The sequence below is a fragment of the Triplophysa rosa genome, linkage group LG10 (assembly GCF_024868665.1).
Source record: "Triplophysa rosa linkage group LG10, Trosa_1v2, whole genome shotgun sequence".
NCBI classification, from domain to species: Eukaryota; Metazoa; Chordata; class Actinopteri; order Cypriniformes; family Nemacheilidae; genus Triplophysa; species Triplophysa rosa.
In genome coordinates this window covers 25,521,807-25,539,216 of record NC_079899.1, presented here as the reverse complement: position 1 = coordinate 25,539,216, position 17,410 = coordinate 25,521,807, and the positions used below count along the sequence as shown (strand labels likewise).

Here is a 17,410-nt window from a genome sequence, read left to right as displayed (position 1 = left end):
TATATTTATGTTTAAAAAGGATATATATTTTTTGTTTTCTTGGAAAATGACCAATCGTTTGGCTGGACAACACCCTTATTCATCATCTGGTGTCGTGTAGAGCCTTTTGAAGCTGCGATGAAACTGACATTTTGACTTTAACCAACAGCCCCCCGTGTAAGTGCATTATATAGTGAAGAACCCTGGAAAACGTTTCACAAAAGCCTCAAAAGTCATATGGTCATATAGTATGACATGTGGGTGAGTGAATTATCATGAAATTTTCATTTTATAGTGAACTCCTCCTTTAATCAAATCTCCTGAGCTATAAAAGAGGAACCTCTGAGCAATAACACTTTCCTCTGGAGATCTGAAACGGCACTTTCTGTTTTAGAGCAGTAACAGTGTGCATTACAGCAATATCAGACTAAAATCTACCAACAATTCTCTGCACATCTGACCGAGAACACGTGCGTTTGGAGATGGAGGACTATACCTGCTCTGGCGGGCAGTTTAAGCAGTGGAAAGCTTGTTTTTAGGGACTAGCGTGTTATATAAGCTACACACTGAAGGCTTGATAACAAACAGACATTCACATCCTCACTCGGACACTCATACAAGCCGGCTAATGAGCTACAGATGTGCGCTTGAGTAACCCACACAAGCGGCGCTCAGCGTTTGGTTGCTGAAGGGGGCGTTGCATTCAACACAGAGCGAGAGAGATGATCGAAACGCTGTTTACTGTATTACTGGAATGTTTCCTGTGTTTGACAGTTAGTGTATGAAATAACAACTCCATAGAGATAGTACGGTGAAATTAAAGCTTTAAACAGCAACAGGCCCTGTGAGATTTCAGAATCAAACTTTTGATCAAACCTGAAAAATTAAACGAGGAAAAGTCCTATTTGGATGCATTAGTCGGTTTCATTATAAACACACTGGACTGCATAATAGATCAATGTCAAAAACATCACAGACTGCCACCATAACAACCCAACGCATGGGAATAGTTCTGTGTTGGGAGAATAAAAGTAATTATCTAAACAAGAGACGGGGTGAAAGTCAATAAACTCAACAAACATGAAATGTTAGTGAGGTTTCTCTTTGGCACGAGATGTTTTGTCTGCAGAGCTGTGTGTAATGAAAACAGTTTTCTAATCAGAAACCCTTCATGTCCGTTTATGATGCTTTTGTGTGACACACACTGGGTAGTTGCAGACAAAGACCTTGAAACACATTAACAACATCTCACGCTAAAGCTGATGATCCAAACTGACTAACAAACTGCGAGTTTGAACAATTTCACCGTCAACTCTGGTGAACATGACTCATTAAAATCAGATTCATAGATGGAACTGAATCTGTTGTTTAAACATTCTTTAAAATGTGTTGAAATCTGATGGATGTGATTTAACCAGCTGATTCATGATCGGTCATACAAAAAATGAAAGCATTCGCACTGCACACACTCTCATTCACCGCACACACGCCGTGGTCATACACATGCACATGCACTACTGCTTCACACACACACAATCATGCAACAACACACTCCCATGCAACGCACTCACACGGTCATACACATGAACATGCACTACTGCTTCACACACACACAATCATGCAACAACACACTCCCATGCAACGCACTCACACGGTCATACACATGCACATGCACTACTGCTTCACACACACACAATCATGCAACAACACACTCCCATGCAACGCACTCACACGGTCATACACATGAACATGCACTACTGCTTCACACACACACAATCATGCAACAACACACTCCCATGCAACGCACTCACACGGTCATACACTGCACATGCACTACTGCTTCACACACACACACACACACACACACACGCACGGCTTTGGTTGACTATCCCCGTGGGGACAGTCCATAGGCGTAATGTTTTTATACTGTACAAACTGTATATTCTATCCCCTATCCCTAACCCTATCCCTAAACCTAAAGATCATAGGAAACTTTTTGCATTTTTAGATTTGTAAAAATATTGTTCTGTACAATTTATTAGCTTTTTGCCCATGAGGACCTCAATTTTGGTCCCACACGGTGACACGAGTCCCCATGTGTTGGTGTGCATTCAGGTTAGGTCCCCACCGGGATATACAAACATGACACGACACAACACACACACCACACACACACACTCTCTGCAAACGACACGACCTCTCATTGCACCGCACACATGGCGTCTAACATGACTACTGCTTCACACACACTCATGCAACAACATCACTCTCATGCATCCGCACGAACCACCACACACAACACGCGCAAGTATACCTCACATCTTATACTGCTCCACACACCCACACACACTCATGCAGATGCTCTCCTGCACCGTACATACAATAATCCTGCATAAGACATGCTTATGTCCTGGGCCTGCACATGAACTCATGGACCGCATGCTGTCGTGCACATGCACTGCAGATGAAGTCCCTGCACAAATGCTCATGCATTGCACACACAAACACTCATGCACGGCACACACTGTTCACACTCCTGCACCGCACATGCACTCAGGCACCTCACATGTCAGGCAGATGCACAGATGGGTGTGTTGCTGTACCTGCTGCTCGCTGACAATGGCTGCGGTTGTTATACATGAAGTGATGGTCACAGCTATGGGATGAACAAACACAGCCGTGAGCTGTCAGGTTACAGCCCGAAAACACACACGCCCCATTTACAGGACCCACAAACTTCTCCTTGTGTCTGCGCTCATGTCGACGAGACCCTGAGAGACGGACAGATCCAGAGAGAGAGAGAGAGAGAGAGAGAGAGAGAGAGAGAGAGAGAGCAATAAAGGCCAGAGATGACAATTATTGTGCCATAAATGATCACTTGTGTGTAATGTAAACTTGGACACATTTCCGGCTCAGTGGATTTAAATAAATGTAAATAAATTACTTTAAACTTCAACAATGTGACAAGATGGTTTATGTAAATATATATCACACATCAAGAATAAGAACCTGTCAAAACATGTCCTGCTCTTTTAATTTCTTATTTCGGTTTACTGAGGGGTGAAGCGTGACTTAGCCGTGTTCTTAACAGATTCAACACGTGATGTGTGATTGTTTCTCACCTGTCCTGCCAGCATGGACGCACGCTTCTCTGTTCGGATAGCTGAAGGTCCTGACGCAGGAGTGTGTGGAGTCACACACACACTTACCGTCCACACGATCACAGCCGCTCAACAGGGGGCAGCGGGTGTCCTCCCCGTCTGCATCTGTGCCGTGAGGTGCCACTGTGAAGAAGACAAGCGTCGCTATGGTAACTCAGACTCATCCATCAGACTGGTTTTGGCTTCGTCTCAGCTGCCGTCGTGATTTGTTTGCTTTCGTTCCACAGAACGGGGGCCCAAGCGGACACGCTGTTGCTCGGCTCTCCGCTACATGAATGAAGTCATGCCTGTGAAATCTCATTAATGTCTCAGTTGTTTCTTAAAGACAGAAATGAGATTCAATAGAGAGCAAATTGAGGCCGTGGGGTGTGTCTTAGTGTTCTAAACTGTTTGTTTCAAATGTTTGCGTTTGCCTCTTCTGTGTCTCAGTATTTCTACCGAGAAAAAGAGTCAGAAATGTCTCCGTGACTCCAGTTTCATTTTACCTCTACAATCTACATTCATTTCTCATCAAACTCTCCAAATGACTCTACAACATTCACCGCATCTCTTTACACTCCATGTCAAACGACCGACTCATTTGCAAGGTCAACCATCACCGCTGTTCATCATTCACGTTAGTCACAGCACTCGCATTCTCTTCAGGAGAAGGACATTTGTGTGATTTTAGTAGAAACATCTGCGACCGAAAACTCCAGTGAGCGCTGCAGTTTTCTTTTTCTTTTGCGTTGTTCGCCGAGGGTTTGTGAGCCAAGCCCCGGGAGAGCTTCACGGGGGACCTGAGGAGCCGTGGAACCCGGTTTGGTTTTGTTTATTCACATGCGGCGGGCTGGGGGGTCTTCAGAGAACCTACAGGAACCAGAGGGGGTTCTGCGGCTGACGTGGACATTCAAGACTTATTCATCACACATGCGGCTGGCAGAGAGAAAATGAGGGCTCGATGAGATGGACGCACAGAAAGCGCGCGCACGCTGAGACCTCCAGGAGAGGTCTGGAGCGTTCACTTCACAGCTGTACACGGAGGACGCTGCAACGCTCCGAGATTGCTCTTTCACAACAACAGAGAATTACAGTGATACGGCTCCTTGTATTAACATCGCCAATTGTCGAAAATAAAGTATCGAGCTGGACAGCATAACACAGATCACTTGGTACGCATGAGAATTTCGTCGTTTGATCGCAAACTTAAAAGAGACCAGTGTGACATAGCGGGGGACTTTTATTTCCTCTGGATTTACAGAACAACTTTAAAACTCATGGTCTTATTCGTTAATAACTTTTCGTCATTTATAGGTACATTTGAACTTTCCGCCTTATTCACAACATATGCACACACAAGAATTCATTCTTAACCTCTAACGTTGATGAATTCATGCCCGAGGATAGTGATTTGCCTAATACACGCCCAAACCAAAAATATGATATGTCAAATATTATATTAGTGCGTTCGTTTTTGTCCACGTTCATAAGGCCAACAAACTCACAGTATGTGATTATTGCATGCGTGTGGTTTTAAATTTCACGCACAAATTTGTTCAAATTTCACCCTCTGTTTTTTACAGTAACCACATTCATAGACAGAACCGAACCGAGAGGCTGATACAAATACGTTTGGCACAGAAACGTCACGTTTGTGGAAAGCCGTGTGGGCCATGACAAACAAGCCTTTCAAACCACCAGCATGTGCCCGTGCCAAAACACTCTCTATTATTTCCTGGTGCGCTCCGCCAACGTCTTTCCATATCAATACTTCCTGCGAGGATATTTTCATATTTTCACACGACCCCAAAAGGGTTTTTTGATAGGGTGTCCACAAAGCGGGCCTGTTTTAGTGTCGGCCGATCTGAGATCAGTTCTGCTTCACATCACAGGTTTTCCTGCTGTTTGTGTTCGATAGAGAGAAGACGGCGTTGAGAATATTCCCATGACGGATATCACCAATGAGATCACATTTCAGTCGAACATAAACATACAGTCACCATTTTTTCATGCTCACGTGGTTGTAAATCTGTGACTCATTCTTCAGCGGAACACAGATGAAGATATTTTGAGGTGGTTTTGTGTTCATATAATGGAAGTCAATGGGTTCAATGTTGTTCAAAATATCGTCTTGTGTGTTCCGCAGAAGAAAGAAAGCCGAAGAGGTTTGACGCAACATGAAGGTGAATATTTGGGTGAACTACCACTATAAATTTCTTAGTACAATAGAACGCAACATTATAGTTTCCATTAAAAAAAATAACAACTCTCATTATAACCATTAAACCCATTAGAATCGCAGTGATTGTGTTTTTTTCACTCTCTATCTAATAAAAACAAAAATCTCAAGTAAACGTCTCAGTCATATTTTGCTGTTCTAAGGTCAGTTCGGTGGCTCTCTGATAACAGCTCAAATGTGAAAGAGATGCTGATATATAATCTATTAAAGACAGTTTTATCTTGGCACCCCGAGGCAGAAGGAGAAACACTGACCTCCAGCTGATAGTCTTTGAGACTTCTGATAACCAAAAGTATGTGAACGTAAACACGTGTGGCTACACAAACTCAATTCACAACGCAAGAACTAACAAGGGCATAACGTACATTTTGAACAAATATTCTTGCACACAAAAACGCACTAAAAAGTGAAAGTTATGTTGTATAATATTCAGCACACTTTCACTCTGAGGTCTGCTGGATATCTTCAGTCTTGTCAGAATATAAACGGCCTCATTAAACCTTTGCTAATGGGGGGAAGAAGTAATTAATGATTGCAGTCATGAATAATGTATATTAACGTGCCAAAAGAGACGCTACAATCCGCTTCTGGGGAGGTAGGATCATTATTTAACCCAGACCTTCATCGCACGCTCAGATTACATCTGCATTATTTCACACCATCGCCCACCCAAACCTGCAACGCAGACGACCTGAGAAAAACCCGCGACCTGCTCGAACCGGAGGAGAAAGTGAATCACCTAGAGCATTCATTCAGATGTGATGAGAGGTCACGGGTTCAGGTCGGGATTAACCCCAGTTAAAAGAAACTCAATCAAGGAGACCGTCCCTCGGGATGAATGAACAAAGACCCCACAGGGTGAAGATGAAGACCGGGGGTAACTGAGACCTGGAAGCTTCTGTTTTCCTTCACCGCTGTCCAGAGCACTTCAGATGTTTCCATGTGGAGAAAGAGTAGACGCTAGCCATACTCTTATCCATACTACACTCTGCATACTAAAGGAAAGATGGAGCTTAATATCAAATGAGATACCATTCAGTTCATGTTCTGAATCTATTCTCATATTTTAATTTGATTAGCACATTTGGGTTATCACCTCTAATATTGAGGAAGCAACGGTCATCAAAATATTATTGATCACGGATTGACATAAACTCATTTTAGCACACATAAAACTGACATTTACAATGTTGTATTGATCAGACACTTTCATTAATCCATCTGGTTGATTCAGTATCAGACAATAGCCAATCCATCAATCCTCAATGTGTTGTTTTTTGTCGTGCATATTCAATAAAAACCTTCTAAAATATGAATTAAACCAATCCGAGGACAACAGAGGTCGACAATAATGTCAGTCACAAACCTGCTCAATCAATCAGCTGTCAAACAGATAGACGAGCATCGAAGATGATTCACACACACAGATACGCGAGAGCATTCAACGCCATTCACACAGATGCGCGAGCTCTGAAGATGATTCACGGTCAAAGAGATTCACACACACTCACCTTTACAGGCACCTGCGTCAGGCACGCGCACCGGTCCGGTTCCGTTCACCGCCGCGCAGGTGAGTCCGGACCCGCAGTAGCCCAGCCTCCAGTCCGCACCTCCACACAACTCCAACTCCAGCCGAGAGCACTGCTCACAGCACCCGCACGGGTCACGGCTCAGAACCCGACCCGAATCACACCCGAGAGGACTCACCGGCGGGCACGAGCGAAGCGCGCACGGCGCACATTCAAGAGCGGCGACCGCGCGAGCGCAGAACCCCAACAAACCCAAAACCCACAACAAACTCTTGGAACACACACGCGCGCACATTCTGACGCGCCGTCACGTATAATATAAAACAACTGAGAATCCCCGCGTGTCTTACATGGAAATACACGTGTTTCGAGTGTCAAAATAATCCGAAAAAACGATGTTTAGACTTCTGCAGGTAAAATGAAATGTTCAAGAAATTTTTGCCGTATTAAGTCTCTGAGGTAAGATCCAGTCAGGAAAAGTTGTAGAGGAAGATGCTACAGTGTAGCGATGATGATGATTTGCGTTACTATGTATCAATCTGAGACTCAAACTGAGACGCCAACACGAGTTACACGCAGACACACCTCAAAGCCACGCCCCCTCGGTGATTGACGTTTAGCTCACCCAATCACAAGCACCGAAAGGAGGGCGCGCTCAAGATAAGGGTCGTACAGGAGAATGACCAGAGGGAGTCTCTCTCTCTCGCTCTCTCACACACGCACACACACACACACACACACACAAATGGACATAAATCTATACCATGCTCTTTTGAACATACATATGGTAGTCAGTATCTCTGTGTTAAGCTTGTCGATCAGTCTCAGAGTTTGTGGTTTGTACGTCAGATACACAACACGTGAGTGAATTAGCGGTTTGTTCAGCTATGAATCTGCCTCACCAAACACCACACGTATTACTGTGCTGAAGCAGAGGATCATGGGAAGGTTACTCTGCATAACAGACTCCTGACACAGAGGTGGAAACTTGACCTTTCACATCATCAGAGCAGCAGTCTGAAGGGGTCAAAGGTCACGGCGTGTATGAGTCTGATGCTGCTGCAGTGAGAGAACTGCTCGGCTGACGCTCGAGTGTCTGTGAGAGCTGATGGACGCTTCTGACAAGATGACAGTGAAATCCGTCTCGGAGCGAAAGTGAGCGGCTGCCAGCACTCGATGTGAAGTGGGTGATCAGGTCGGACTCTGATAGCTCGTATCCTCGACTTATCTCTGGAGAAGAGCTAGAAGAAACGTTCTCCAGAAGCCCTTATTCCAGCTGTCATCAAATCAGTGAAAGGGATAGTTCATTCACAAATAAAATAAAAGTCTGTATTCACCCTTGTTTGGTTTCTCTGATCAGTGGAACACAAAAGAAGATATTTTGAGAAATGTCTCAGTGGTTTTGTGTTCATGCAATGGAAGTCAATGTTGTTTGGGTGTCGACATTCTTCAAAATACCTTCTTTCGGGTTCTGCAGAAGAAAGAACCTCACACAGGTTTGATATGACGTGAGAGTGAGTAAATGATGACAGAATTCTCATTTTGGGGGAACTATCCCTTCAAACCAACACGATCACGGAACCCAAAAAACGATTTGGCTCATTTGTATGAATTCGTACATTTTAGTACGATTTGCTTTCGTGCCAGTGATCTTAGGGGTGGGGCTTCAGTGTTGCTTTTTTTCTAGTAATCGTACGTTTTACACGATTCACAACATACTAATTCAAACGAATAAGCCACCTCGTAAAATAGTTACGAATTCCCGTGACATCAGGTTGATTTAAACATGTCAAAGCAACAATTTCTGATCTCGTATGTTAAAGCTTACCAGGAAGATTTGATGGCAACGTGTTCTGAATATTGGAACTTGAAGTAATTGTCTACTTAAAATGTCTTTGCGCTTTGAAGTCTTTTTGCAATATTATATCATAAATAAAAAACTGTTGTACTTCACACTCACATCTTTTATAAAACAAACCTATACGGGAATATACTACAACTATTATGCATTATATCAAATAATACATTTCCATATATTGGAACCAAGTGCTTATATGTTTTCAATAGATAAAAGGCACAATTCTTTAAGTATTATTGAATAGAATAGAATAGAATAGAATAGAAAGCCTTTACTGTCATTGTATATTTTGCATACAAGGAAATTGGAGCACTGCTCTCCTGACCGGTGTTAGAAAGACAAACATGTAATCACAGACAATAAATAGACAATAGACTATACAGTTAGAATTTACAATATGTACACAAGTTTTCAGCCTTTAGTGCCTTTAGTGTAACTTCTGTATTTAAAGTCCTGATGGCAGCTGGGAAGAAACGGGCCGGTCAGCGCGTGGTCCTTGCTCCTATAGGCATGTGTAGAAGATTAACCGAATGGTGTCCTGGATGTGATGCGTCCTTGATGATGCTTTTGGCCCTTCAGAGATGAAGGGGGTGAGCCATGCTTTCCAGGGAGAGTAGTGGGCAAGCAGTGACTTTTGGGGCTGTGTTGATTATTCTTTGAAGGGCTCTCTTGTCTGCTGCAGTTCACTAACACCCTTTCTATGGAAGAGCAGTGAAAAGAGTTTAAGAGGTGTTCAGAGACAGGTGGTTAACGGAGCACCACACCTCTAGTTTCTGGACTTCGTCTCTGTAGGCCGATTCATCATCTCCTGAGATCAGTCCGATCACTGTTGCATCATCAGCAAATTTGATATTAATATGAAGAGTTTGGTTCCTAAAATTAGATTTTTAAATGATCATTTTTATTATGTTATCATGTTTTTATTGTTAGTTAGCTGTGTTTTTTTAGTTATTATGGCTTAAGTCAAAACAAACCAACTGCAGTTAGATTGATGTTAATTGGAATGCACAATAAAAACAACATTATTTTTGAACAATGTAAAAAACGGAGTTATCTCATTTTGGAACCAAACTCGTCATATATCGTGATATTGTAATACTTGACAATGTATTGTTCTATATATTTTCAAATGAAATGATTTAACAAATTGAAAGATAATATACATTTATGTTCTTACGTAAGGGATTGTGCAGGAAACATAGAAGTATATAAACGTTTGATCATATTTAATATTATATTTTTATTACACGGCTGGTTGGAATGCTCGATTCTGATTGGCCAGTCACGACATTTGCAGGTTCGTTATTCCCAGATAACAACCGCTCAAAACTAATAACACACGGTAACCCGGATGCAGGACATCATTTTGACAGTTTGTTTTGACAAATTAAATATAAATATGTCTTTTAATAACATTATATTTACAAATGATTCAACCAAATTGCCTGTTCGTGACATTTGAAAGTCGTTTCTTACCTTAAAACCGAAACTAAACGGCTTTTCCTCGCGGAAGGTCTGCATTCGGTAAACATGAGCTAATCAAATATTTCAAATTCACATTTCATGTCCAGTTTTTTTCTCATGTGGCAAGTAGCCGTGTAATAAGCGGGATAATGTACAAGCAGCCGGCTGTTATCGCTTATTTCTGCGATAACAACCAGCCGCCTGTACATTATCCCTCACATAAAACATTTAATAATATTTAATATATTTATAAGAAATGGAAAAAGTGTCACTCAGTATGAGTTTTGTTTTCCATGCATGCAGAAAATGTATTTATAGTTTATAGTATACAAACATCATCAAACAGCACTTTAAATCAATATAATTAGGTCTCCCAATAAATGCATTACACTGATGTGATTTCTCATTAAGCAGAAAACTTTTATTTAAGACATTCACCCATAAATTTCAGGCTTTACCCCCCAGTACAGCTTTATATGTGTGCCAGAGGATTGTGCAATGAGACACACACACGCACGCACGCACTCACACACACACCCCTAAACAAACTCTGTTTCCCACACATACTGTACACAAACAAAAGAAAACCGTTTTCCTGTTTTCCTCACCGTTGAGCTGCTGTGCACCATGTCAAAAGGCATTTCTCACCGTGAATGATCACGGACATCTTTTTTCTCTATGAGAGTTTTTTGTTGTTGAACTTTGTGTGACTGAAGTGAATGTCAGAGTTCAAAGTGATGCCGGATTGTGATTCCCATCCTTTTCCACCTCAAGAGGAGTAAAACAAATAATACATAATCGGTGTTATTCATGGGAACAATTGTGCGATTTCCCCGCTGAAGAAAACGATAATAGCTTCCATTACAAACCATCAGCTGTTTACCATTAAAACCATTACAAAAGTCCATTATGAAGTGTGTGTTGAGTCTTATTCCAGTAGGATGTAATGATGCTCTGTTGGTTCCCATCTGCCAGATAAACATCCCCACACATTATCGGTATAGAGACCCACCAATACAACTCCCATTAGAACCATTAAACCCATTAGAAGTCTCTAATGGTTTCTATTGTTGTTGTTTTCATCAGGGTTCTCTGTTGGGCTTTACAGCTCGGCCCCGGGCCGTGGGTTGGTTTGACACGCTCGCCTCACACGCGTGACTGACCCGATCTCTGAATCTGTTTGATGTGATGATGAACATTCCGGAGTGGATTCTGAGTGACACACCTGTCCTCTCTGTTACGCCTGCCATCATCGACACCGTCGCCTTTGGCACTGCACGGCAAGATAAGCGTCGGTAACCGATGGTTTAAACGCTTGTAAACAGACTGAGGGTGTGTGTAGGGAATGTGTGAGACATCAGTAAACTCAGCAAAGGGTCACTTCTCCAGCGGAAGAATCAGCCCCGGGTCACGGAGTCCATTCACAGCTGCGCTTCGTCTGCTTCAGGAATGTCAATCGTCTCATTTCAGGGCGGTAAATTCCCTCCGTAATTACAGTGTCATCAACTCAAGTATGAAGGTGAAACCATCACTTCACCCGAGACTGACGGCTGGCCGTGAAGACACAAAGTGAACACTTCTGCTTATATTCATGAACTCAAATTCAGCAAAATGTGGTTTTGTCTCAAAATAAAAAGCCCGACCCTTACAGATAAACCGCATGAAATTCAAACGGGACTTTACATGGCCCTTAATAAACTGCACCATGGTTTTATTATAGTAAAAGTGTAGTAATCATGTTTTTTGATGACCGTTTACCCAAAGTTTTACTACAAACACTATAGGTGAACTATAGTTTATTTAACCATTTGAATTTTATTTGCACAGAACTAAAACCGTGGTTCATGTTTGTAAGGGGGGAGTCATATAAAATGTCCCGAAACCACATGTGGGTTGCATAAAGTTCATGTGGATTTTCTGTAACTACTGTATTTAAAAGTACATCTTTGTCACGATCTGCCTGTATGTGGTTTTTATATTAAACATGTTTAAACCGGTCTAAGGTAGTTTGCTGGTCAGAACCTGTTCACCTGGACAACATCTGGACACAAAACCTGACCAGCCGACAAGCCTACAAAACACTCGATCCAGACCAGTGTGCAAACCAGATTAGACCTTATAAAACCAGCACACTGCCGTTCCGGTCTAAAGACTCAGTGCCGTGATATACAGCAGATAAACTACCAACAGACATTATAGTTCATAGCTGTAAACATTTTTGCTGTAGTTATGCAGCTAGTTGTCAGTAACTTACTGTAGATTTATATTGATCTAATTTACTGGCAGCAGTTTGTTCAAAGATAAATGAATATTAAACATTAACAAGTCTTTATCCTTACAGAAAAAAAACTATAAATAACATCCTCATGCAAAGCATTCCACATAATCCACATAAACCTTTTTTCTAATTTTGGTTCCCAGAATGCTTTGCATGAGGTTGTTATTTTATAGTTTTTTTCTGTAAGGATAAAGAATTGTTCATGTTTAATGATCATTTATCTTTGAACAAACTGCTGCCAGTAATATTGTAATTTCTACAGAAATTCTTAACAGTGCTGGTCACGTTACTTTGAAATGATCACTTGAAGAGCTGTAGGGCATTACTGTGTCTGTAACGCCCCCTGGTGGTGTTCGGTATTGTTGCACAATCACAGGATCTATTAAAACAGCATCACTGTCAAGTGGCACCGGTTTGTGAATAATGTCGGAAATTCATTTTCGCAGATGTTTTCTTTTAAAAGACCCGAGTAACGATTTGACAATGACATGAACTCCCATGGGCTTCAGGAGATGATGGAGGTATCAGACAGACTGCAGGGTTTAACTTCTCAGTATGTGATTTTGTTAGATACACAGGAGAAATGAAAGAACATCATACAGACGGTGACCTGGTAACATTAAAGGGATACTTCACCCAAAAATTTAAATTCCAAATCTGTATAAATGTCTTTGTTCTGATGAACACAGAGAAAGATATTTGGAAGAATGCGTATAACCAAACAGATCTCTACACCCATTGACTCCCATAGTATGAAAAAATACAATGGTAGTCAAAAGTGTCCCAGAACTGTTTGCTGTTGTGTTCAACAGAACAAAAAATGATAAAGTATATTTTCCTACTATGGGAGTCAATGGGTGTCGAGATCTGTTTGGTTATACGCATTCTTCCAAATATCTTTCTCTGTGTTCATCAGAACAAAGACATTTATACACATTTGGAACAACTCGAAGGTGAGTAAATGATGACAGAATTGTCATTTTTGGGTGAAGTGTTCCTTTAAGTTCTGTGCGCTACAAACCAAAGTGCAGTGGATTCAGATGCTGTTTAGACGTATCCGAGATGTTTCAGAGACGACTTCCAAACATCCTCATGTATGAAGTCACAGCACTGACGATTTCTCTATTACACTCCTAAAGAATACAAGTTCAGTTTAGTTCAGGAAGCAGTTTATGGATTCTGTTACTGCCCGAGATGGAAAAGCATAATAAATGATCAAAAATTGTTTTCTCTTTATGAGACACACACCTGTTCTGTCGTGTGCTTTTTGGAAAAATAAATATAAAATCTATTTGTTCAATTATTTGAAGGCCTAATAATGCTTCCATTTTGGGTTTTAAATATGAAGCGACTGGAGTACATTAGTGTTTGAGGTGTCAGCATCAGTGAGATTCATCAGAAGTACAGAAGCCTGCGGTCTTGTATTTGAGGTTTTCACACAATGGTGTGTTTTCATTATTTGGTGTATCAGCAGAAGTCATTGTGCGCGCATGTGTGGCATGTTTCCTGTTTTCAGTCCTGGTAAAAGCCGGCAAACAATGCTGGGAAAAGAGCCTGCTCACTGTCTAGACGGCTGTCTGTCAGCCTGCGGGCGTCTGATCTCTGTCTGGGGTGTCTGATCTCGCTGATTTATATCAGCACGCGATGTCTCTCGACTGTGAAAATGACCCGTCGTGGTGAACCGCTGGATAGAAAAGCTGTCAGATGTTCACCACAACAGGAAGACAGATGACATCATCACCATCATCCGCCGTGAGTAGAATCACTTATCGATTCACTCACCTATTTATTCTTTTAATACACTCTGTTACTTTCATATAATCTTTTCTAATTAAAAACGCGTTTTTCTACAATTCGGTCCATGCCAGACTCTATTTGACCATTTTTATTGTGACTTTATTTAACTACTAAAGTAGTAAAGCACCCAAGTATTATATGCACAAAAACGTGTTTACTGTAGCATGCATGTGCACATTAAACACACACTACACACTGTAGAGCAGAACATTATCAGTGTTTTATATGTTATGGCCAGTAGAGGTCAGGATATAACACGCTTAGGCCTGCTCTGGAAAATCAAAACTTTATCTATGAATGAACCCGATGTGAGATGTGCATGGACAAAATATACCAATAATTGAATTATTGCTGTATGACATACTGTGACATGAAGATTAAAATAGACAGTGAAATCAGGGTTTTCTTTAGCTGTTTCCCGGTGGTTGCATCACACAGACCTCGATAACCTCACGCAGTGAACTGTTCTTGAGACAAATCAAGGTTCAAGTTTGGTCATTTCACTGTAGTACACACACAGTGAAACGACTCAACAACACAACATCACATAAAAACAGCAGCCCACTTGTAACGGCCACATAATGTTATGTGTGTAACAGGAGTGCTGGTGTCGAACCGCTATAAAAGTTTGTCAAACGACTATCTAATGGACTCGTGTTTTCCTTCTCCTCTGGCCATCTGTTTCAATTCGGGTAACGTTGGCTCTTAACTCTCTGGCCCGCCGTTACACACTACAGAGATTTAACACTGAACTAAACAAAGTAGACATGAAAACCTACACAACACGACACATGTGATGATAAACATGGACAGTACAGCCATCGTCACACAGATACAAAAGAGCTTCTAGACTTCTATTGGTTTGGTTTCTTATCTCCGTGGGGACAGTCCATAGGCGTGATGTGTTTTATAGTGTACAAACTGTATATTTTACAAAATTTTTTGCATTTTTAGATTTAAAAAATATCGTTCTGTACGATTTATAAGATTTTTGGCTACCAAATTTGAGGTCCCCATGGTGACACGAGTCCCCACGTGTTGGTGTGTGTTGGGACCCCATCAGGATATAAAAATAAGGTCTCACACACACACACACGCACGCACGCGCGCACACACGCATGCACGCACGCACACACACACACACACACACACAAGAACAATGTGCATGTGTTGTAATCTACTGCACCGGCTCACAGCACTGCTGAGATCCACACAACTCACGGTTCTGATTCTGTTCACACATGCAAACAGCTCAAACAAACACACACACTCTACAAACTACAAACTGTATATTTTATCCCCTAAACCTAAAGATCATAGAACACTTTTTGCATTTTTAGATTTTTAAAAAATATTGTTCTGTACAATTTATAAGCTTTTGTGCCCATGAGGACCTCAATTTTGGTCCCCACAGTGACACGAGTCCCCATGTGCTGGTGTGCATTCAGGTTTAGGTCTGAAATATAAAAACACGAACACGCACGCACGCACGCACGCACGCACGCACGCACGCACACACACACACACACACACACACACACACACATGGGTTCTGCACACTGACATTAGACATCATCTCATTGTCTGTATGTAATTGTGTCGAAATCATAGTTTGACTAATAAACACACAGAGATCTCAGGGGGTGTTTGTGTTGTGTGAGTCTGTGTGTGTTAGCTCACAACCCTCATTAGAGAGGAAATGAGGGAAACAGCAAAGGAGAACAAACTCCCTCCCTCCACGAGCTTTTACACATCATCATGCTGTTTTATCCGTGTGGAACTACTCAGATCAGTTCCTACACACACACACACACACACACGCACGCACGCACGCACACACACACACACACACACACTCTCTAAAGATGCCTTATTAAATCACAATCTCCGCTTAGACTTATTTTAAGAGTTATTATTATAAGCAGATAAAAACACCACAAAGACATTTTTAATCTCAGTTATCTAGATTTAGAGCGTCTTCTACTCACCCTCGTGTCACTCTAATCCTGCATGATTGTCTTTCTTCTGTGGAACATAAACCATGTTTAGTAGAATGTTGCATTTGGAAGATACTTATTCAAAGTGCATTAAGTCCAGTGTGTTTTGTGTGTTCCATGGGGATTTGAACCCATGACCTTTTCGCAATGCTCCACCAGTTGAGCTGCACAATCTCCTCTCCACGAAATGAAAGCAAACAGTGACAGAAGAGAGAAACAAAGACACAAAGCCATCAGATGACATTCAGGTTTCATTTGAAAATTTCAGTCTGTCATCTGACATGATGTACACACACACACACACACACACACACACACACACGCGCGCGCACACACACCTACACTTACACACACACACACACACACACACACACAAACACGCACGCATCTATATGGCTTAAACTCATATTATGTTTTTCTATGTGTTTTTCACAAAACAAACATTTTTCCTCTTTGAAACACCGTGGGCATTTCTGATTTGACCAAATGTGAGAGATGCTCTTGGGTCTACATCACTGTCTAATCAACCAATCAGATTTAAAGGATACGTTAATGTTTAGTTTAAAAGTAAATGATGTCATGCAGGTTTCTTATGTAGACTCTTCATGTGTGATGATGATATATAATTTATAACGCTGAACGACATCAGAACCAATGTGTTCGTATCTTTACATTAATACTGTAATGCATAAGAAAACAAGAGGTTCAACATGAATAAAAACTCCCACAATCCTCTGTGGTTTCATGTGTAATTCTTTTGGCCCCGTCTACTCAGCACCTGCACTTCTCTCTCTCTCTCTCTCTGTGGAGAGAGCGAGTGCTGCGGTGGTTGGCGTGGAGCCCGCTGCATGCACCGGCACACATGAGGCTGCTGGCATGAGACTGCACGACTCTCTCGCTTGTTTACACGAGTGTGTGAAGTAGAAACTCCAGTGGATGAAACTCAAGATTGTTCATGTATAGACGGGTTTAAAGTGACAACATAAACAAACGTTACTGCGCATGCGCTCGTTCGTGGATTGCCCTTAATTTCCGGCACACAATTACAAACAATAGAGCGCCTGTAGATTATTTCTGATGACAAGCAAAATAAACCGATAAGAATCTTTACTTGGCTAAACACGTCTCT

General features: G+C 41.7%; 2 protein-coding genes across 3 annotated transcripts in view; both read right to left on the bottom strand.

Moving 5' to 3' along the window:
* LOC130560529 (cysteine-rich motor neuron 1 protein-like) overlaps positions 1–7,460 on the bottom strand; it is a 35,540-nt gene extending 28,080 nt beyond the window's left edge. For both annotated transcript variants that reach the window (XM_057344370.1, XM_057344372.1), the window contains exons 1-3: positions 6,870–7,460; positions 3,102–3,263; positions 2,583–2,750 (exon numbers count right to left, since the gene is read on the bottom strand). In XM_057344370.1, coding sequence (XP_057200353.1) covers positions 2,583–2,750; positions 3,102–3,263; positions 6,870–7,182 — 643 coding nt within the window. In that variant the 5' untranslated portion in view covers positions 7,183–7,460. The remainder of the gene's footprint in view (positions 1–2,582; positions 2,751–3,101; positions 3,264–6,869) is intronic.
* A 1,914-nt stretch (positions 7,461–9,374) lies between these two features.
* The window catches only part of bmf1 (BCL2 modifying factor 1), a 54,250-nt gene continuing 46,214 nt past the window's right edge, over positions 9,375–17,410 (bottom strand). Inside the window, exon 4 of the mRNA XM_057343044.1 lies at positions 9,375–9,443. Within this exon, the coding sequence (XP_057199027.1) occupies positions 9,432–9,443 (12 nt within the window). The 3' untranslated portion in view covers positions 9,375–9,431. The remainder of the gene's footprint in view (positions 9,444–17,410) is intronic.